The sequence below is a fragment of the Takifugu flavidus genome, chromosome 13 (genome assembly GCF_003711565.1).
Source record: "Takifugu flavidus isolate HTHZ2018 chromosome 13, ASM371156v2, whole genome shotgun sequence".
In the NCBI taxonomy this organism is placed as follows: Eukaryota; Metazoa; Chordata; class Actinopteri; order Tetraodontiformes; family Tetraodontidae; genus Takifugu; species Takifugu flavidus.
Genome location: NC_079532.1, coordinates 13,252,960 through 13,276,771, shown reverse-complemented (window position 1 = coordinate 13,276,771; position 23,812 = coordinate 13,252,960). Strand labels below are relative to the sequence as shown.

At 44.8% G+C, this 23,812-nt stretch overlaps 1 protein-coding gene across 1 annotated transcript in view; it reads left to right on the top strand.

The window, feature by feature from the left end:
* Nucleotides 1-23,812, top strand: part of shank3a (SH3 and multiple ankyrin repeat domains 3a) — an 83,833-nt gene that overhangs the window by 5,183 nt on the left and 54,838 nt on the right. Inside the window, 2 exon segments of the mRNA XM_057051257.1 lie at nucleotides 8,452-8,655; nucleotides 11,854-11,925. Of these exon segments, the coding sequence (XP_056907237.1) occupies nucleotides 8,452-8,655; nucleotides 11,854-11,925 (276 nt within the window).

Here is a 23,812-nt window from a genome sequence, read left to right as displayed (position 1 = left end):
GCCGTGTCACTTCGGGTTGATCTGGGCACGTCTGCGGTGCAGATGAGCAGCTTGTCACTCAGCCAGCGCACCTCGCCGCTTCAGTCCCAGCTAGCTTGTTTGCAGCCAGCTTAATTGTGCGTACTGTAAGTACGTTGGTTCACATTAGCGATGAGATCCAGTCCAGATGGAGACTACTGCCGTCGCATATTGTGATGAGAACTGAAGCTTGATTATCATTGAGTCGGGGGGAGGCTCATAAACGCAGGTACCGGCTTGTGTGCACGGCAAGCAGCGCACGTTTGGGTTTTGTGGAAGAAAGAGGGCTTGATGGCGTCCCAGCCGATTCCCGTGCATATTTTATGGCACAAATGTCATGCTAATGCTTACAGCTATGTGCAGGGTCACACTGGGGAAGGAAAAACTGCTAAAAAGCCTCTAAATGCATCCCATTATCTCTCGTGTGACCTTGCAGCGCTTGTTGAGAGAAAACTTGTATTGAGGACTTTGTGATGTACGTAGACGCAAAACAACTCTGGAAAACTAACAGATAATGAGGATGCAGCCACGTTGAACTCTGACTCATCACAAGATGATTGTTTATTACTTCTGTTACAAATGAGGTGAAAGGTGTGCTCCAAATGATTCAGAGGTAGCTAATAATGCCGCTCTAATAAGACTCACTAAGGTATTAAGTACAGCTAGTGGTGTTTGTTACAGCAGGAGAGTGCAGGGCTAAATTACCGACACAATATTTGCAAGTATATCTGGAGCTTGTCCCCTTCATGGTTTTGGAATCACGGTGGAGGTTTAGCTGTAATGTACAACCCCTATTGGTCAGTTTGACCGTTTCAGCAAGTTTCCCTGGCAACCAGCTCGGGCGCACCGCTCCACAAAACACTTTGCAGTGGGAGTACAATCCCAACGATATGCAGACATCCTGTCCTGCAAACACAGTCTGTTTGACTTGATTTGTTTGCAAAGGGCAGATGTTGGTGCCAGCACAGATGTTTATGGAGTCACAGGTTGAGCCACCGTGGTTGTTGTGGTACATAAGAGGCTTGTCGTTTTTCAGTTTTTAGCTTAGATTTAACCTGTTGTTTCTTGAGCCTCACACAATAAAGCGATAAATAACCCCTCAACTGATGCTTTTTGATGCTGCTTGGGAAAGATCAGGGCCATCCTGGAAACGCCAATAATGTATTTATGATTGTCTTTGATGGCACGCAGGTGATCTTATCATCAAAGTCAAAGATTAGGACATAAAATCCATCTCAGCATAAAATGCAAATGAAGTTTTATCTAACACACTCACAAAATACAGGCGTTTCTGTGAAACACACACTTGTCTGACACGTTTAGCGAGTGAAAAGTGGTCTTTCTTCAATAAAGAACACTTTTACACTCTGCAGTGGCAGGAGAGTGTCTGTTTTTTTCAATTTTTTTTAAATTACTGCACTAATGACGACGCCATGTTCCTGAGATCAACACGCTTTTAAAAAGACAGAGATCAAGATATACAGGCCGGACAGAGTGGTGGAGATGAAGTGGCTGCTCCTGGCCGCTGACCTGTGATGACGGTCTGCAGCTCTTTACATATTCAGGTCCAGAGTTCTCTGCAGATAACAGATAAAAGTCCACTGGCTCCCAGCAAATTGAAACTGTTTTTTTTCCTGTGGCTTCACATACAAATGGACATTAGTCAGGTCCTCTACTGCCAGAGAATTGAGGAGAAAGTTAAGAGAGCGCGATGTGACCTGATGAAAGGATGAAAGATCTGCTGAAGAGGAGGGGAAAGAGCCCTTTGAGATTCTGACATACAATCCTGTTGTGAAATTTCAAAATCTTAAACATTTTTAAAATTAATCTCTTGCATCTTCACAGTAGTCCGTCAAACATCTCGGACCCCCCTTCCCGCTCTCCTCACCAAATTAAACTCAGCCATTCATATCAGTGGACGGTGTGAATGGTGCTCCGTTCTCTGCTATTAGGGAAACCTCAGCCTCAGCATTTTCTAAATAATGTGCGTTCACATGACATCTTTCAAGGTACCTGAATTTTGATGAGAACCCATTAATTTGAGTTAATTGAATCAATGCAGCTGGCCCGGCGACACTGGTCTCATGGGTGTGTGAAGGTAATGGCTCACACTCAAACCCCTGGGCAGTGTGTTAATCAGACTAGCGAATGTGAGGATCGGCGCTATTATTCTGTTCTGAAGGAACACTAAACATGGGATGAATAACAGGCTCATCGTGTTTGATTAGTGTGAATGAGAAACAGAGCTGTTAGTGCATCAGCTGCACCGACACGCGTCTGCTGCCAGTTCATCAAATAATCGGTCTAATGATGCCCAGGCTACCGCTAATGATGCTAATTTATCACTTCTCAATGCAGAGCCTTTATCAAATATCAATTTTCTTTCCTTTTCTTTGGAAAAAAAAGCCACCGAAATTGTGTTGAAGCAACGTTTGACAAACCTGTTTTATTTGGAATTTTGAGATGATCAGAGAAAAATGTGGCAAAAACACATTTGGAACTTATTGAGACAGATTTAAAAGGTGCTTCAGGTTCACATCAGCAACACCCTAAAGACCAGGGTAGACAGTTATTTTTGCCATCAATTCATGTACAAAATTCTGCTTAAAACATTAGCACAACACACACACGCACACACACAGAGTTTCTCTTGTCTCTTTTGCATTTGAAGCTCCTTCAGAGTCGTCAGGGGTGTCTTGTGGCGTCCCGCTCCGCTCTTCTTCCCACAGGCTCGCTGAGATTGTGACGACGACCGGCTGTAGGCACATGTACGCTATTCCTTCCATTTCTTTATAATGGCTTTAATTGAACTCCAGGGGCCTCTTACCCCAGAATCACTCAGAGGCTTCTCTTGTCTTAGTGTTGACATTTAAGATGCGCGTGTGTCGATACTAGAACCGCACAGCCACACTCGGGCGGACCCCAGTTGTATAATTTTCAGTGTATTAGCACCAGCAGGTTGAAGCCGTGATAATAAAGGTTTGAATTATTGGAATGATTCTTTTTTAGAGGTCCTTTTCTCAACAATAAAGTCAGATAACAACCTCAGATGGTTTTTTGAATGGCCACGGTCGCCTCTGACATCCTGTTTAATATCACTGACTCTTGGCCTTCTGCTGCGCTCCAGTGATTCCCTGATAAGATGAACTTTCCCAAATCTGGGGGCCATGGGCTTATTTTGTATAGAGTTGAATCTGTTGCTTTATAAAACGTCCAGAGTATGTCCGTTGTATCTCGCTACACACTTGTGAAAGCATTGTAGATGCAGGTCGTGGGTTGTTATGTGCACGTACTGGCCGGAGCGGCGATGTGTTTAATCCCACGGGGGCATCGCTCAGGACCCCGAGCTTCTCTTGCATCCATATGAGGCTCAGCACTGTTAATTAGTGCATATGTCATGTGACCGGTGACAGCCAGAGGTCTTGGGAGGTTGAGACACGGCCGTGTGAGAGTCATTACTCTCCATCAACTCGGCGCCATTTCGCCACGGAGGTTCACTCTCTTCTGTCTTCGCCGTCGATGCATCACTTCCTGGTGAAAGACGACAACAATGTCATGTCTCCCTTCATTGTTGCGGGATGCATCTGGGTCTACAGAGATACTCCAGTGGTTCTCTGCCTCTGTACATCACTGCTGCTTGCATAATCACACACACACTCACACACACGCGCGCGCCATGTGTCTTAATTAGAGAGGCACTTTTAGGCTGCGTTTGGGATTCAGATGTGGAGTGAGGTCGTGTCGGTTTGTGTTTGCTTCCTCTGAGCACTGACTTCAACTTTTGTTGACACTGGCTTCTAATTTGGCTTTACTTTAGAACAAAATAGCCCAAAATTTGAAAAAAAAAAGGTGGTCTGGGCGTCATTGGCTCCGTGACCTTTAAGAGGATTTACATATCGTTTTGGCAAATGTATAAACACAACTTTTAACCATCAAAAAGAATCCCCCCGACACCCTGCAGACATGCTGATTAATTGACAGATGTTTCTATAACTGGACTTTGTTACCTTCTAGATGCACACTGATGCGTGTGTAGCCAGGGGCCGTGTAATTTAGTGGTTAATTGAAAACATAACACGTTCTCTGTGTTCCTTCACGCTTCCCCTCTTCATCGCTCTTCAAGTGTGACCTACAGTTTGTCTCCTTGTCCTCCCTCAGGCCCCAAAACTCCTGTCAAATTATCCTTCACTTGTGTCTCTAATTTGAGCAGACAAAAGATCAAGGCTTGTTGAAGGAGTGTGAAGAGGGGAGATGAATGCTATAGCCCAGGGTGGCGGCCAGCGTGTGGATGAGCTTGACATGAAGGGACAACACGCAAGGACGAACGGGAGCACATGTGTGAAGGACGGGATGCAGCATTTATGCTGAATGTACAGATGTTTCTTATTCCACCTCAGGAATATTCTCTGATGTTAGAGTTAGTAAAGCATGGAGACATCGATGTGCTCTGCATCATATCCCCCTCATCCATAAGTCGTCACACACTAAAATCGCATCAAAAGTCCAAGATTTTCTGATATTCCATTATAATACGTAGTGATCTGATTTATATTCGTCCATGTGGGAATGAAAGGAACATTAGGTTTGCCTCCAAGTCCATTTTTTCAGTGTTTCTGGTATCTAAATTGGCCACTAGGTGGTGCATTTGAGAGAGAGTAGATTGGAATTTTCGCAATTATGTCGTATTTCAGTCTGTTTATTTTTCTCAATCAAAATTAAAAGCTGTGGAATTTGACAGTGTGCATCCAGGCATCAATGTCTCCCACCTGAACACCTTCTGAACATTCTCAACATACCGTGATGAAGTTACCATGACGCTCCTGTGGGTTCTGCGGGAACGTTTCATTACCAACCTGTTTCAGTGGGAGCCACTGGTCAACTAAGATGACTATGACTTAAAATGTGCGTGTTCTGTGAGATTTCCTGCTTTCTAGGAGCCTTAATCGAGATCCTTAACTGAAAGAAGTCTTTTGGCTCTAAATTGAGATTTTTGGGGACAAGTTTATGGCAAAATCTGGTGCATGTTACGGTGTGATTTGATACGTAGGTACAGCTCCTGTGTCTTTTTAAAACTTAAAAAAACACTGCAGTCCACAGCCAGTTTCCTCTTGTGTTTCTGATTGTGCTGTCATACACCCCCCCCCCACCCACACACACACACACACGCTTAATAATTACAGATGATCCCTTTCTGTGTTCAAAGATTATTCGGCTGTCATGGCCTTTCTCAGCTCATCTCTCCTCTTTGGCCCCGATTTCCTGAGTTCCGCACTTAATTTGTTTGTCTGCTCTCTATTGCGATCACGCACTTCTCCTCATTCATGCTCCGAATGTCAGATCCAGTCTGGCTCTGCAATGCAGTTCAAAGGCACCGCCGGGCCCACAGAAAGGTCCACTACAGCCTTTATTTAGACCTCTGCTGCACTTTAAAGCAGGAACCTTTTTTCACTGACACCAAGGAATCAGACCAGTCAATGATCTGCTGCTCATTGTGTGTGTGTGTGTGTGTGTGTGTGTGTGTGTGTGTGTGTGTGTGTGTGTGTGTGTGTGTGTGTGTGTGTGCGTGTGTGGGTTTCAGTATTTCTCCAGTGTTTTATGTTACAACAGATTCGGCCTGTGGTTTTTTCCCTGCAATTTCTGTTTGGGCTTCTTGTCCTTGTTAGATTATTGGGATGCTCCCTTCTCAACCATCCTAGTCTCAACATTCCCAAGAATCTGGCTGTTACATGTGTAAACACTACAGCACTAATCCTGCCCACTTTCCTGGATATGATTCTCCTTATTCTGCTGCTATATTTGCATCAAAAAAGAAATGTGCCTCATTAGAATCTTGAATATTTCAAAAACAGATCTTTTTAAAACCTGCCGTCCAGGTTTGGTCCGCTTCTCTGTTGTCTCTGGTTAATCGCTGGTTAACGACCCAACGGTCTGAATTGTCAACACCCACGGCTGTAAATTACAAACGCAGCCCAGCTCAATCAGTCCATCACAGGAAATGAAATATTAAAGTCGCGGCGTTGTCAATTCATCGCTTTTCATCAGGGGAGTTTTGACGCTCACCCCCACCTAATCAATCCAGGATGTTTACCAGCTTTTTTTTATTGTGTGCGTGAGTCCTTTGTTCATTTTGACATTTAATTAATCAGAAAAAAAAGCAATAAATACAGTTTGGAGGTGCGCTACCAACCTTCCCGGTGATTCACCAATCATACAATCCTGTTGGTGATGATGGGAATCAGTGGAAGCCCACTACTTCCCCCGGTTCTGAACCAGTTTGATGGTCACTAAATTCCACTTCTCTGCACTGGATTCCACTCCTGCGGCTGCTCTGTGTGGAGGCCTAGCCTCTCATTTTTCAGTCATTGCTCATCCTTTTTCTACGTTTGATCCAATTAACCTTTATATACTCGGCTGTAAGTGATGCCGCAGAACCTCCGGGGTCAGCCAGTCGATACAAAACTGGATGCCAAAATGAGATGAACTGAGACACGGGAGGGTGTCTGTGCTCCCTGGAGCCTTAGAACGCTTATGTGGTGGCGATATACAAAGTATTAGCAGCTCAAGACAAACAATAATCCATTGTGGCATCACAGGACGATGATGCTGGGGTCAATATAACAGGCTTAAAGTTGAAATTGTGAAGAATCTTTGTAGAACCACCGTGTTTAATCTGTGTTTTGAGCATAAATGAGGCCATTCTGAGTGATACTTCTGTGAGATCTGGCCCTGATTGATAGAGGGGGTCACAGTTGTATAAATAAATATGCATCTTTACCAATGGCGGCATTAATCACACTACCTGCAGCAACAGCCAGAGCTGATTAGTTTCACTGGATATTAGACAGAAAACAATTTCTGCACATTTCTCTTCGGCGTGAAAGATTTTTCATTTATTAAAAATAATGACTTATCCATAATTTAAATCCCCCATGGCCTGCAGGGACCTGCGGAGTTTGACTGAGGTGTACAGTCAGGAGCAGGATTCAACATGGTCCATTTAGGCCGGCGCAGTTTTGGAAGACGACGAGCGGAACAAGCAGAGCAGCTTCAGGTTGTGTTTCCGCTTAAGTAGGTCACCGCGCCGTCTGAAACACGAGGTATCAGAAAAACGCTGCACTATTGACCTTATAACAAGCCCAGAGGTCCGCAGAGGGAGCGGGAGCCGAAAATGTCCTGTCTGCCCTGAGCCTGTCAGTGATAACTGACACTGTTGGACGTTGGCAGCGTTCTGCATGCTTCTCTGTCCGACAGGAGCGACAGAGCGACGCCTGTCATCAAGAGAGGGGGAAGAAGCATGTAGATCTCAGCTTTACAGCCATCTTTAAACTTTTGAATGTGCGTCTGATGCTGCCTTTGTTTTTCCGTGATTAGCGATCAGTAAAAGGGAAATTGCATCCAACCTTGGGATACGTGGGTCTGAAATACAAACATGCCATAGTTGATGGAATCTTACATTGTTCCCAGTGTTTCAGCTGAGAGCTGCCTTTGTGCAGCAGCATTAAGATGCTGCTGCACAAAGGCAGCTCTCCTGCATCACGTCCATATTCAAGCCTTTTAAATGGCCTAAAGTGTTCATTATAGTCAGATATAAACACACCGGATGTGAAAGTACAAACATCTTCATATCACCACGAGTGTCTTTATATGGCCTCAGTTCATATGTGATGCTTTTAGCAAAAGAAAGGTGAGCTGATTTTCTGGAACATGAGAGGCTGTGGGAGGTTTATTTCTGCTCCTTTTTAAAAGGAAATCTGACATCTTAATGCTCTGATCACGATCCATTGGTGATATCCTTCCTTCCTGAGCCCAGGTCTGTTGTTGCTTTGCTTGTGCCAATTCCCCCCCCCGAAGCTCCAGTTTACAGTTTCCCTGGAGAGTTTCCGCCACCTGATTATCTCCAACCGTCCACAGACATGCACGCTTGGCTGCAGGCCGCATGCGAGTGTGCGAGTTAGTGGTGTTGTTGTTGTTCCCCTGGTTTTTACCCACTGGAAAGCAGAAGAATCTCTGCTGTGTCTCGTTAAATAATTGGATTCCGAATGGATCACAGTTTGGGACCAAATGCAGAAAGAGGAACAGTTTGGGATTCAAAACTTTGTACAGGATTCCAAATGGACAGAAACAAGGAGATTTAAATCGGGAAGAACACGCAGAAAGCTACAGCAAGACCAGACAGGAAGGGAAAAAATACATTCTAATTATAAAAGAAGCCGATCTGAGTGAATACTGTGAGCTAAATACTCCCAACCTGGATCCTGGCATGGTGCGTTTGCTTCCATCGGTCCCATTCCGAATTTTTTGGGTCGTTCGTTGGTGATATTGTGGATAATACAATCACTTTGCCCTGAACAATCTAATATTCTAACATACTTTTCATCGTCCCTGTTTTGTCCCTAAAGCATCACTCTGACTCTCTCTCTCTCGCTCCTCCAGAAATGTCTGAAATTCAACGTGGACGCACCCATCTGGCTGTCCAAGCGGAGGATCCTGTGCACCCTCAACCAGAGCCTGAAGGATGTACTCAACTACGGCCTTTTCCAACCAGCTTACAACGGCAAAGCGGGCAAGTTTCTGGATGAGGAGCGGCAGCTAAGAGAATACCCCTTCCCCTCCCTCGCTCCTGTACCATATCTGGAGGTGAGGATGGATGTATGACTGTCTGAGCCTTTATGGAGGGCTCACTGCTGGCAGGAAGGAGGTGTTTTTTTTTAATTACCCAATTCAGTGGTGTTTGGGATGATCTGGTTGGTATTGCAGTCCCCCCCGCCAGTTTGTGTTTTCACGGTGTGTCAGTCATAATAGCTGCACTAACGCTCAATGCTGCGTTCTGCGACGCCGCGGCGTCTGGAGCTGCTCTCATCTCTCCCTCATAATTGCGGCGCTTGTCCGTCTTTTTTGTTTGCTTGCTTTTTTCTGTCAGAAATACGGACATAAACAAAAGACAAAGTAAAGGTTCTCGTCTGTCACCCCTTTTTTCCACGGGTTTAATGTTGCATTAGAGGGATGAGGAATCTAATATTATGGTTTATTTTGCCCTCTGAGCCACAGTTTAATGTTCCCTGATACACGGAGGATACTGAGATTTTCATTAATAGCGGTTTTCACAGTTCCAGCTTGGATTGGAAATCAGGATCTGAATCCCTTTATGAATTGTGCTCTCCTCTGTTTGGGGTGCAAATGTTTATATTACCAAACCGAGTTACTCTTTTCTTTATTCTTTGAGATTTGATCTGAATATACAGTTTAGAATCTCTAACTGTTTCTCTGTTGTCCAGGAACACGGAGGATTGTGGAAATACTCCAGTAACGATGGGATAGTTCTTCATCACACTATACCTTTTGCATGTGTCTCCTCTGGTCACATCAGGGTATAACCAATCTCTTATCGCAGGTATAGTCCTTATAGGTTGAATTTGTACGTTGCTAGGAGGCAAAACAGCAGTGGTCCAAAGTTCTGGAGGTTTCACAAGGTGCTGTAGTCCTGTTTACGCCCTACTCTAGAGTAGGGATGCTGAAACCAAGTCCTCGAGGGCGAAAATGCAATCCGGGTTTTCTGAGCTACCAGGTAGACAACCTGGGATCCCTCTCACCTCAGTTAAAGCCGTTAAGCGCCTGGGGGGACAGAAAACCCGGCTGATAGCGGCACCCGCTGACTGGGTCTCGACAGCAACAATTACAGAGGAGGCTGGACTGGTTTGATAGCATTAGCTGGCCATTTGTGGGCAAAGGTCATGGTGTGCGTGCTAGCATTAGCGGTTGTGTTGGAGCCATGCGCTGATACTTGCTTTTCCTCTTTGGAAAATGTTGCACGCCTGTAGAGAATCAGCCCCATTTCCCCCTCGTCCCTACATCACCTCGGAGCTGGTCCACATAACGCTGATGGTCTATTTTCATTTCCGAGGCGGGCCAGGCAGAATCCTTAGGTTGTAAATGCGCGGGGGGGAATTTGTGTAGGACACCTTATCTCATCTGTCATAGAGTTGATTACAGCCAATCCCAGAAGTCTTCCACTCAGCTCTGCCTTCCACCACCTGACAGGAATTGTGCTCCCAAAGGGTTAGAATTTATTATGAGTGCCGGCCGCCTGAAACAAGTCACCAGAAATGCCGCTTGTCTGGACGTGTTTGTGAAATTTGCTGCGGGTTTGAGTGACTGTGATGGGATGAGAAGGTTGCAGTGAAGGTATTGAATTTTGTCTGGCGGTTATTCTTTAATCTCACTTATTGCACTCATAAGAAAGCAGATTGAAGAATATTGTAGTGCCTATTATTTATTCTCATAATACTGTAAAAGAAAACATTGCAAACAGGCAATAAAGAACCAAACTTTAAATCTTAATTGATGCCAAGCGAATGAATCACTGCTAATTAATTACAGGGTCGGTTGGGCCAGACTCTCGAAGCAATGTGTGCAACTAGGGCACATTTTTACTGGGCGCTCTTAACGTGCATTTATAACTGTGGGTAATGAATTTAAAACATTGCAACCCTCTTAATTGTGCATATTATAACATATTGATAAGTTTACACCTTTAGATAAAATGGGGATAGAAACAAAATCAAGATGGTTTAATTACTGTAATTAACAATTGGGGCACGTTGCAGATTACATTTTGTTGTTAATTTTGCATAGTCCAGGTTACTAAACTTGTCTTAATAGCACCCAAACTCACTATTCACTACCTGCTTAATCACTGTGTGTATTAGCAGCATCGTGATCCTTTGTTATTCTTTACAAAGCACTTGTTATGATCGTATTCTGCATGAACAACTTCTCCATTTATTACAGCAGAAGACACCAGGTATAAGCGCCTAATTATTTATGCATCAAAGAAGTAGCTGTTTTGAATTATGATCTCAAAATGCTTTGCTCGGCTTGACACTTTTAAGATGGTGGCACCTCCTCTGTGTTGAGTCATTCCCGTTTTTTATTCTTTTTAAATGGAACAAATCATCTCTGTCTGCCAGCCTGGCATTCAGCTCTAGTTATGAACAAATGTTCTCAAAACCTGCAGGATCATTTCCAGCTTGTTACAACTTCAAAACTGCAGCGTGTTAACGCACTCATACATAAAATCAGCACACAGGTGAATTGTATGCGGGGGCATTATTGTAGTAATGTGTTTACAAAAGTGTGATATAGTGTGCCAATATGATTTTTAAATGTGCTCAGATGTGTGTGTAAAAAAGAATCTGCAAATGTGAAGATCAAGCTAAAAAATGTGTGTCACTGGCTGAAAATAAGTTGTGTTATTTTACTGTTGGGGCTAAAAATGAAAATCAAATCATCAGTTACAGGTCAGGCAGTCTCTCAGTAGTCGATAGTTTTTACACGTGACTTTAGCTACTCTTGTGCTGATCCATATTTGCTTCCAGCCATCTGGAAATATGGAGGATTTCCGTTTTCCAGCCTTGCTGTACACTTTCCCACCACCAGTAGGCGCTAAGTGTACAATGTCTGGTTTAAAGGGAGTCCCACCAACTTTAATCTGTTGAAATTCTTAGCACAGAGGCAGTTGAAGCAAATGTTTTCACACTTCTGAATGCGCGTGCCCATTTGCAAATCTCATGAGGCATTTGCTGATCCTGTCAGGCATCTACAGATACTTTTGCTACAATAATGCTCACATGTTGTGTGTATTTCATCCAAGCCCATCATGGAGAGCTTTTGTCCAGGAGCTTGGGATGGGAATGACCTGCTGCTCTGAGCTGCTTTCTTTTGAAGTTTAGTAAAAGATAATAAAAAATCACCACCGACGGAGCAAAAACTGCTGCCGATGGACAAATGTGAAGGACAAGACACAAAGTCAGCTGACTTCCTGTTCTTGTGTTTCAGTTCCGTTACAAAAGACGTGTCTACACCCAGACTCACCTCGATGAAAAGCAGCTGTCTAAGCTTCACACGAAGGTAAGAGCAAACGCTGATCGCGCTCACGTTCTGCTGCGGAACGTGTATGCGGCATCTGAAGGTCTTTGGATACAAATGATGATAGTTCCCAGTTTTAATCCGTGAATTAACCCCGGGAATACCTGATGACGCCAGCCAAATTGCCCAATTTCCAACCACCTCTCAGATGCTAGAAACATGTCTTTAAACGCACCTTTTCACACACATTCACCACAGAAGTATGTGTGTGTGTGTGTGTGTGTGCGTGCGTGCGTGCATGCATGTGTGTGTGTGTGAGCTACCTAGAAAGTGTACATTTTAAATGTATGTGCATCAGCGGAAACATGGAGAGGACACATTATTACAAACTTGACTTTGCTTTTTTATTTGATTATATTTGTATATATGTTTTTTATTTTAAACCTCGAACACTGTTGGTTTCTGGGTTGTAGCCATGGCTGTATAAATAAAGTTGGCCTGAAATTGAAAACAAGTCATACTGAGAAAACTGTTCTGCTTTAAACTGATTTATATTTTAGACACAACCATTCCATACATTCAGTTATACAATACTTAAATGCTGTGTTCTACAGTTGTTGGGGCTTCTTTTCTCCATAAATCATTCCTATGATGCCCAGTGGGAATATGCAGCAGTGTGGATCAGATACAATCTCTGCCCTCTGTATTTTATTGTGTCCAGAGTACTTTGCAGTTTTATGTATAAGAGCTGGAGGACACATGCTGGAGGAGCTTATTTGTCCACGATATCAGACCTATGCAGGTGTTTCTGACTCGGCCTGAGAATCACTGATGATAAGATATCTGAGGATTGTCTGACTGTGACCGCGGCGCTGACCCGGGGTCAGAAGGGAGCCCGTGGCACTTCAGCATGCATTGGTTAGCATTTGGGTTTAGCTGCACATCATGAATGAAAGACAGCGTCTCGATCACAGTGCAATAACACGGACAGCAGGAAGAATCGAGAGCATTATCTGCATCGTCAGGCTGAAATATCACCACAGGTCCGCTTCAGAACAGATCACCATCCATACAAACGTCACCTCTCAGCTGTGGCTCCGCCTTCTCCATTAAATGTGCAAGATGGATATAATCAAACTATTTAATAGTATTAAAGCAGCTTTTAGTTTGGGATGAATGGAAATGTGTGTGTGTGTGTGTGTGTGTGTGTGTGTGTGTGTGCAGGGGGTCTGTGACACTGTTGATGGCTGAGATAATCAGAGCTCCAACGACAGAGGAGATTTAAGAACAACTGATCTTTGTTTTATGAACCTTGTTTTCTTATGTACTTAACTTTATATGACTTTAATAAACCCGACAAAAGCCTGTAAAAAATGTTGTTTTATTATTGTGAGTTTTAAAGGAGGACGCTCTTTTGGAGTTTTCAGCGTGCTGATGCTTACTATAATCTGCTGCTGTTCGCTGTAAATAAACAACTTTGCAAATTGTGGTAAATTTTGCTATTTTAATACATTTACAAACCAGGCGCCAGCCCCAAATGACAACCGTGTCCCTGGTCCGAGCGCGGCTCTTTGAAAATGTCACTGCAAAGGTTTCTTGGAAAGGAGTTAAACTTTTGAGTGACCCCCCCCACACACACACACACACTCGTCTGGTGTATAATAAATGAGCGGTTTCTCTGGTGCACTTCTGCTGATGCTATCGACAAGACAGAAAATGAGGAGCACTGTAGAAAATGAGATGTAGAAAGTGATGAGATGGATGAATCACACGGTGGCTCAAGCACAAACGGCGCTCAAGCGAGCCTCGGCGGTAAACAATAAATCATCCAAACACGGGGGAATAAAAGTGTTTAAAACTCAGAAAACACCTGAATGGGCAAACAGCCCCTAAATTAATCCATTCTAGACATGTGTGACAGTTTTTAGCGGCTGATAATCATTGTTGAGACATAAAATAGAAAGGAAATAGAGCAGGAAGAGAAGTCAAGGCAGGCTTTAATCACATTTTTGTTGTCAATATTTTGTAAAACATTAAATGAAATGGAATAGAAGGACCAGTGTTGCTGCATATTTATTCCTCCCGCCAATCAAGTGACACATATGTGCATCAGTGCTATTTTATATGGACTAAATGAAAACAAGGAAATTTGGTAATTAAAGCACTGACGTGTCTTTTTAAGACCGAGTTCTAAATTTGCTTTCGTTGCATAATGACTTCCTGGGTTAAAGAGGGAAATCCTGCCGTGCTTGACGTTCCCAGCCTTGGCAGCCACGGCCACGGCTGCCGCAAAACCTCCCCTGCGAGGGTCAGGTCAAACATTAGCCTACTTCGCTGGCATGGAGCTCATTTGCCGCAGGCCGCCTTTTCAAATGAGGTCATAATTGATAGCATTTTCCTATATGCCCCCTCCTCGTTTCACCTTAAACTCACCACAAAACTGTCCTGGGTATCCGGCCAATGTAGAATATTTCAAAGCTTTACTTATAGGGGGAGAGAAGAGCGTGTGGGCTGCTGGTGTGGGCAGACAGCCATGTGATGGACAGAGCTGTAGAATGCAGCTTTCTTTGTAAACGACAGAGCTTCCATTATAGAAACATTTCGCTCCCTTTTTTTCATCTTGTACTAATAAAAATTGAAACTAGGCTTTGAGGTTTGCACGTCAGACACCGCTGTTTCGCTTTCGTTGGCGTCCTTTGTCTTTTCCTGGGTGGCTTGAGGACTGCGATAATATTTCCAGTTTAAAACTAAAACCTCTTTTTGCATGTGTATTTAAATTTGGAAAGATTGATATTCAAATGAGCTCCCTGAGATTTTAGAAAGCACGACAGATTAACGTTAAAAATATCACGGGCCCTTTTAACGTAATGATATATCAAAAGTGCTGAACGCTCCCCGTCTCTGGAGTTTTCCGTCGTAGGATAATTAAAACCTGGAATTATAAAATAGATTGTTTCCATATACCTTAATTATTTCAGTCATGAGGTGATGATTAGCTGTTATATACTATAAAAATAGAACAAGATGGCGTTTTTAATCTGGTCATCTGGCAAATGAGTAAACGTCTTTCTGCCCCCGCGCTGGTGCATTCAAAAGGGTGCGTTACGCACAGCAGACATCACATAAAACGTGTTCAAGCGACATCTCGGGGGGAGGAATGTTGCATTTAAAGCTCAGTTGATGTCACCCGTGTTCATCAAACTCATCAGATTAACTGGTCAGAATTCCCCCAACAGAGTCGTCTTACGGATGGATGGATGGATGGATGGATGGATGGATGGATGGATGGATGGATGGATGGCTATACTCTATATACAGTCTAATTATGAGTAAAAGCACTTGGCACCAGGAGACGTGGGGGGTAGAAGGAGCCAAAGAGGCATATACAGTTGTGGATAGCATTTAGTGACGCCCTATTTGGTAATGTGGTCACGGATGCTGCACCGCTGGAGCAATGGGATTCCGCATGTGCTGCTATTATTGAACCACACACAGGCACACACACACACACACAGAGACACACACACACAGGCACCGTGAAGCTCAAACTAATTTAAAGCTAATATGAAAGTTTAGTGTTTGTCATGTGTGGGAAAGCAGAATTCGCCTTATTCCGCCCACACCTTTATTACGGATGAAGGGGTAATTCCTGCATTATGTTGGCTGAAACTCCAGCCAGAATGTGGATCTTTGTCCTTGTGATATTTATGCAGCGCGGAAGCTTCCAAAGCCTCCGTTATTGCTACTGCAGGGGCTTTGTAGGAGGTCACATACGGGACTCTTGCATGACTTGCAGCGTGCACGCGCATGGCCCCAACCTACACGACCAGTGCGTGCACAGGGAGACATTGATTGAGGTTTGAGTTGATGATTATACTGGTTCCTTGGTTCTGACATCATCTCCCACTGTCTCCTGCTACTCTTTCCACATCCGGCAGCATTTTCACATCTGTTCTGGAGTTTCATTCTCTGTTTTCTTCTGTCCATTCTTTAAAAAAACAAACATTTATGTGCCCAACATACTGTCCTTTTCATCTGATACTTCAGTTTTGCCTCCCTCTATCTTATGTGTTCACTCCTCCCTCTTCCCCCCCCACCCTCTGGTTTTGCTCTCATTCCCCAACCCTCCCACTCTTCTCTCTAACATCCCGCAATTTCTCCCCCTGCCATCTCTCTCTCTCTTTGTCTCCCTGTGCACGGATAGGAGTTGGCGCGCGTGTCCTTGTCGGGGTGAGGGGTTTGTGCGAGTGGCCATGTGAGCGCGCGCGTGCTGCTCGGACAAGACGAGGGGTGGCGAAGGAGAGAGTGAGGAGAAGAGGCGGGGGACTGGACATGGCCATGCGGAGGATGTTTTGGTGCTGGCTCTGTAGCTGACCCCCCCAGGGAGTGCATGTGTAACAGGGAGTGTGTGAGATGGGATCCGCTCTGGGCCGAAGACAAGCAGCTGAGAAAAAGGAGAGAAAAACTAAAGAAGCCAAGGCCAAACTCAATAGTAAGGTACCTCAAATGCACTTTTTTTTTCTCTTTGATTTAATTCTGACATATTTGTAGTTTAAAAATGCCCCCCCACCCCCACCCCACCCCCCTGTGTGTTTCGTATTATCTTGAATTATTCACACACCCCCAGTCCCGTACCTGTCCTCTTACCTCGCTCTCTGCCTGTGGTTGTTATGCCCTGCTGCATATTTGGCTGGTGCAGTGTTGACTCAAACCCTGACAGAATGCTAATGTTTCTCTCAGCACTACTTCACACGCTCGCCGTGGACGCCAACACGAGGGCGTGTGTGTGATATGACAGCTGTGTCGTGGATATTTGGTGTGGCGCTTGTTGCATGGGTGGCGGGGCTCCCTGTACGTACGTGGTCAGCTTGGAAGTTGGGCTCTCGGGATCTGCCAGGGGATCGGGCAGCCGGGGTCACAGTTTAGCCCCGACTGACTCGCTCTGGCATGGAGACAAAACTGTAAAAAGGCTCGGTTGTAACGCTGAACTCCCACATATGATCTGTGTTGGTGTAAATGTGTGGTCGCTGAGGAGCCGCGCGGGCATCCTGAACTGAGCAAACCCTTCAATAATCTGATACTGTGACATGTCATATCCGCACGTGATGCCGCAACATTAAATCTCCCTCCATAATGTTGTATCGATCCTCCGGAGCGGTGGAAACTCTCTTCCAACCGTGGTTCTGTTCCACAGCGTGAGTGGTTGATAGGAGGGAGATGTGGAGGGTCGGGAGGCCGGGTCGGAGCCTCTGGCTTTCACTTCGGAGTGTCGGTGGAGCGTCTTTGTGTGCTGGGGGCATCCACCTCTGTTGGAGGAGGAGAACGTTGTGCACGGGCACAAGCAGTCAGTGACAGCAATGCGCTAAAGTCTAATATTATATGTGATATGAGCTGATATGAGCAGGCCCCACTGTTAGCAAAATACCTTTTGTTGCTTCTTGATGGTGAATTTCATATATATCTGAGAAGGACAATCAGTCTCTGCAGATATTAGAGTTGGTTCTCTTGGGCTGTAACCCCAGGCCATCCATAACACAACCTGATAAACTCTGCGTGTCTTTCACTGGTTAGTTAATGTTCAAATAATGGAGTTTTTTGTCATTCGAGTTCAGCGTTACGCCGGTGCAGGAGGGAGAACTGTCAGCTCGACTGTAGCGCCTCATTTTTTAAACCCAAACTGCAGCACGGCAGCAGAAAGAGCCCAGTCAGTTGATCTCACCTGCTTTTGAAATAACACAAAACCGCACTTTCACGTCTCCACGACACCTCAGGTGTCTCTCACCACCTGAGATGTCTGACTACAACTGCTTAGGTCACATCCATCCCTCCATTTCTCCATTTAAGGGGATTTTTATCCTTAAATCACAACCCAAGTTTAAATCCCAGTAAAATAATAATGCGGAGCCCCCATACTGCCTGCTGGCAGCAGACTCCATAATTCTGGGTCAGGCAGTATGAATAGTCAAGACTGGAGCAGGATGCCAGAGGCATGAAGTACAATTGTGTTCTAATAATCATCTGGCTGAATAGAGACAATACCCACAGACTCCTTGTTTCTGCCTGGAGCTTGCTGGCTGGCCTCACTCACGGACTGTTTTCAGCCAGAGTTCAGATGTGTGTCTCTGTGTGCGGACGGGTGTGTGTCCATGTGTGTGTGTCTGATATTTTCAGCTCTATTTCGAGTTAAGTCTCACCCCAGTAAGCTTCAGTTGTTTAATTGTGTTTCATTCTCCTGCTGTATGCCCCTGCAGGCTGCCTGCCTGCTCTGTCCTGGCGTTAGAGCACATGACTGGACCTGATTCAGCTCTTTCTTTCTCTTGACGCTTTGATTCTGATGACAGCATGCATTCCCATCATCCACCCCCCACCGCCCTGCTTAACACAAAAACGCACAAAACACAGAGTCATGCATACATGTGTCGACATTTAGATGTCAGCGGACCCAAAACTTTTCTCCAGATCAGTTTGAGCCCATTTAACAGCCCATTTTAACAGTGGTGGTTTTTGTCCAATTAGCTTGTGTTCATACCATTGAACAAGGTAACAGTGAAATTCATCCAGCAAGAATTTAAGGAAGGATTTCTGCAGGATCCTGATCCTGAGGCAGAAATGTCTTGCTTGGCGTGTGGAAGCTAATGCAAAGCATGATTGACTTTTGCTGAAGTTCATCTTCCTCCGCTGTGCGTGTTCCTTGCAGGATGGCTTGAGACACAAACGGATTTTATACTGCAGCTCCGATCCTTCAGTCTGCTGCAGAATGAGCCACATTAAAAAAGTAATCAGAGTGTCAGCAGCCTACAGAAATAATTGAGCATTTTTAAATCTAGATCTAGGAATACACGCGCTCCGTTGTGTTTACACAGAAGTTCCCATCCTTCCCAGCACCCCGATTACAGTCTGCTGCTAGTGGACATCGCACCGTTTGTACCGTTTCTCCAGCTTCTCCTCCAACATCAGTGCACCAAAATTAGTCGTTTAATCCAGCTGTCAGAAACAACCCAGAGGAACGGTTCCTGCATTAGGCTCTGGACTGGTGGCGGTTCGTTTTGGGGTTGGCTGATGGCCGTAATCACATTTTTTTGTGCGCCCAAACTTCGTTTCAGACAGTCTGTGTTCTGTGGTTCGCAGCTGTAATGTTGTGAATCTGTCCTGGCTGCCTGAGAAGGCTTCTGTGTAACACCTGGGAGAAGCTGCATTCACCAAAGTTTATGGGAATGGTTTTTATTGGCCATCGGTCTCCTTTTATGTCACTGAGATGTGGATCTACATCATGAACCTTCGACTGAGATCATCGCTGTGCTTCCTGTGTGGCGTCAAGACCTCATAGGATCATTCTCATACCTGTTTCACTTTCCTGTTTTGTTGTTTCTTTTCTGTTGGGAAAAATGGAGCCAGGGCTGGACCACACAATGAGACAATGTTGGTCGAGGCCAAGCGGCCGCCGCGGCCAGAGCGCTGTGTGGACCTGAATGAATGGACAGCAGAATGTTTTGGGGATCCGCAAACAATGGTCCCGAGCTTTGCATGTTTGCGAGCGTGTTGATGAGGCCGTGTGTTTACTGCAGCCTTCGGGCCGCGCGGCCACATTTAGCTCGTACGGACTCACCTGTCCAAACTGTCCCATCAAGTGAAACACAGAGGGCTCATGTCTTTCCTGTTCATGCTTCTGAAAAGACTTAACGAGGAGGCATCATGCTGCTGCGATCAGAAAGAGCCGCGAGGATCCGCGCTGCAGAGGTTAGACGCACCGCACTTATGCTAACGTGTTTGACATTAGGAGTGAATGGAACTGTCACATTTTAGCCTGCGCAGGTCACCCGTTGCCAGCGATGTGAATGAGACACCCGTAGATTCGGGTTCTTCGGGGATTTCTCTGTCAGAGTTAAATTTTCTGCACGTTTAAAGCAAGGTCAGGTCATATCGCTCTGTTTAGATCTCTCTTCAGATTTCCAGCCATCAGCATCTGATATGAGCGTTAAATGAGTATTTTTAAAAGCAGGTCACGTTAGTTATCTGTCTCTGTGTCTAATTTAATTTGGCGTGGAAGCGAGGCAGCAGTCAGGCGAGGGGAACCGTACTGGAACCGTGCTGGTATGTGTGCGCCTCGTCAGCTGATGGCAGGGCTCCAGGTGGAGACCGGCTCTCTGCTCAAACACAGAGGGGCTTTTTGGTGGCTCAATCTTTGTATCCTTTTCTCTTTTTGCTTCCGTAATCCTTCAAAACCATCAATAGGAAGAGCAGGATCCTCCAAATGAGCGAGGTGCAAACACCGTGAAACTCTACGGAATCCCTGCAGGGGCAGCAGATTATTTAAATTAAGACACTCAATTGTGTGAATATCATAATGCAGACTAAGCCTTCTAAAGAGGTGTGGAAATGAATTCCATGTTTGACAGAATCATTTAATCTAATACCATGTTCGACGTTGTTGCTATAGCAACACCTTATAGCGACATGTTTTTTTTCTATTGCACTCATGGAGGAATAGATTTTCTGTTTAATGCAGGACTCTATGAGTCAGGAAGTGTTTATTTGGTTTGGTGTGTGTGTGTGTGTGTGTGTCTGCATGAGTGAGAGAGAGAGAGAGAGAGAGAGAGAGGAAGGTAGTGCAATACCATATATCCTCACACCTCAATTACTTTCTTGTGTGTGGCTACTCTTCTCATCGGCCCTTAAGGTGTATCATATTACCATGATTTATTATTTGCTGTACAGTAAAGGCTGAAGAGTCCCTTCAGAAGAAACCCTAGTCCTTGCGATCCACTCATTTTTTTTGCAGCTAAAAGCCGAACACTTTAAGCACTTTAGCCACGGTTGGGCACAATACTGGATTAAGGAGGCGCCGCGACCTTTTTTTTTTTTTTAAATAGAGAATTTGAACTTAGAACTGAACATTTATAGGGGTCCCATGTCAAATGAAAGGCTGACACAGGAGCTACTGATGATAGATGAAGAGCAGGATTACATTGGTGAGAACTGCTACTGCTTCCACGACAACAGTGAGTCTCCCCAATCAAGAGGGGGATCAAAATGAAGCAAACACAGCCAGACAAACATGAATGTCCTCTTCTGTTCGCCCCCTCTGTGTAACTTGCTTCATTAGCCGCTTCATTCTGCCCGGCTCTGATTGAGGTCAGTCATGAAAGCCTGCTGAGAGCTTTTCACAGAAGTAGCCATAAGAGAAGAAACAAAGATGAGGTTTCAGGTTCAGGGAGAGGGACAGACGCAGGAAAAACAGATAACTACAAAAAGTGTATGTGTTTTTCCCCCACTCAAATCATCTGTGCTTTTAAAATAAATATTTGCCTCATTAGCGCTTTACCAGTTGAAAGCCTATAAGCTTCAAGTATAATAATAAGATGTCTTTTTTCTCCTCCTGCCACATCGTTGCACTTCTTCTTTCCATCTTCTGTGCACGTGACCCATTTGTGCCATGTCTTCTGCCACACCACATCCTTGTGCTGCATTTTTAATACGAACATACTTCTAGACCGTCACTGCTATGCAATAAATCTATGAATTATAGAATAAACCGACAAATAAAACTAGCTAAACCATTTGCCAGCCCCCCCCACCCGCCGAAAAAAAAGGGATGAACAGTATTTTGAGAGATGTTAGGCCTTGTGAGAGTCTCAGTTCAATAGTTTCAGATGATAATAAATATAAAAAGAACTTTCAAATGAACCTGTGAAGTAGCGTAATCCTTTAAGTGTTGCTGCGCTCCGAAAAACTCGTTATTCCTTTTGACACAGCAGACAAACAGTGGTTGACTGTGGAATCCCGCTACTGGTTATTGACATTTACACTCCATTCATAAACTCCAATGAACTGTTTCTTCGTCACGGGGAACCACTCAATAAATGGAACCTTGCTCGTGAGCTAGAACGTGACGCGCGCACGTGCCTCAGCTGGCAGCTGACCTGCTCCTGGGTCCTGCAGAAGTCACGTGTGTGTGAGTTTCTCTGACTGAAGCCAGCGTTCCTGATGTGGCCTCAGAACCGCAGCTGGCTCTGACAGCCCTGACAGGTTAAATCATCTGCCCCCCATCACACACTTGGTGATGCTTCCTGAGGATGTGTGTATTTTCCAGGCAGGCTCACGCGATCAATTCATGACTGCGCTTCATTTACTTGATCGTTGTAATTACTGCTCACTGCACTGAAGGCCAGCTGTGAGGGACCGGGGGGCCACAGAGCCCTGTGGTAACGAGTGTAAAAATGGGGCAGTGATAGTGTCAGGGCAGCGCCCGTATGGATCACATATAGCTGGATGTGAGCTGCCGAGGAGGTCGTCCTCCTTGTGAGGAGCTTCGGGAGGACCACGGTTTAAAAGAGCGGAAGAAACCTGATAATAAAACCTATTAAAACCAGTACAAACAAGACATAAATTGTTGTGGCCCCTCATCCAGGTAACAACAGTCCACCGTTGTTTGAAATGGTGAAATGTAGGAATAATCTGCCAAATAACGGAAAAATCAGGAATAATCTTCATGAAATCAAATTCTTTGATTATTCTCAGACGGCAGATGTACGACCTACATTTCACCACACTATTGTGCTGTTTTATTTGTTTCAGTATAGGAAGTAGCTACCAGAAAGCTACCGTCTTTCTCTTGTATCTGCTCTGGTCTGAAAATAACACACAGACAAGAATCACATTTCCAACAAATCCAGTGCCGAGCAGATAGTATTTTCCTACATTAACATGTTGGGAAATTGCCATCAGATGCTGAGTGTCGATGGCTGCCGCCGTTGGATGAAAGACTATATGTCGTTCCTGCCTTCCTCTCGGCCATTCTCTGCTATTTTTTGTGTGTCTCGCGTGTCTTTTTAACTTAATCAGCACAGCAGAGATAATCCATCTTTACCACGGTGCAGCCTTCACTGGGGCTTTGCTTTAGACAGGTAAGTATGTGCGTCTCTGAGCATCTACTGTTGTTTCTGCGTTTATGCGTCTCAGAAACGGCCCTTTATTGCTCACACGGGTGTCATCTGTCCATCATCCACGAGACACAAATGCTTCAAGGTGAGAAACCATCAAGCTCTAATGATCAGTTATATGACTGTGATTTAGCTGGCAAATGTCACTTTCCAAAAATGCTCCTGGTTGTTTGCGATCACTGGTGAATGCAGCCATCTGATCCTCCATTTGCCGTAAACACAGAGTCAAAGAGCGCATCTCTCCTTCCAAAGTGAAAGAGGACTCAGATGCATCTTAGAACCGTGCAATAGTCCTTCGGTTGGAATGGGTGGGGGTGGGGGTGATGGGACTTACATTACTTCCAGTAGCTGTGTTACATCTGCAGACATTAATCAGGATAGTAGTCAGCTGTTGTCACTTGGCACGCGTTTATATTCTTGTGAACATTCTAGTTATGTCTAGACTCATCTGTGCGTCCTATTAAATCAGACACATGCATGTAAACCTATATATACATGCATAGGACTATATGTACGGTCATATATACATTCGCACAGGCATACACTCATAGAAACACACCCACACATGCATACATGCATGAGATCTTGCATGCAACCCCCAGCATACAGACCCCTGTGTTTGACTTCTCTGGCAGTTTTCTGGTGCTGAGAAAAGACAGGACCTCACAAGGATAGAAAAATCTGTTTCCCCTTAGGGGGGATTTGTCAGAATGTGGTACCGATTGGCTAAATGTTTGCTAAAGTATTACTTCGACTCCAACATCCACTTAACTTTGTAAGGCAGGAGCCTTTTCTGACATGTGGTTGAAGGGGTTGTAGGGTTTTAGCCCACCACCCACGTCTGCTGCCACGATGAATGAAAATTAAAATAGAACAGGCAGATCTTTCTTTGACAGGCGGCGCTTTTACATGAAACAGTTTGAGGTTTATATCGCTGAACTTCCGTCTAATTCGTCTGAAGCAACTGAAGATTTTTTTCTTTTTCACCA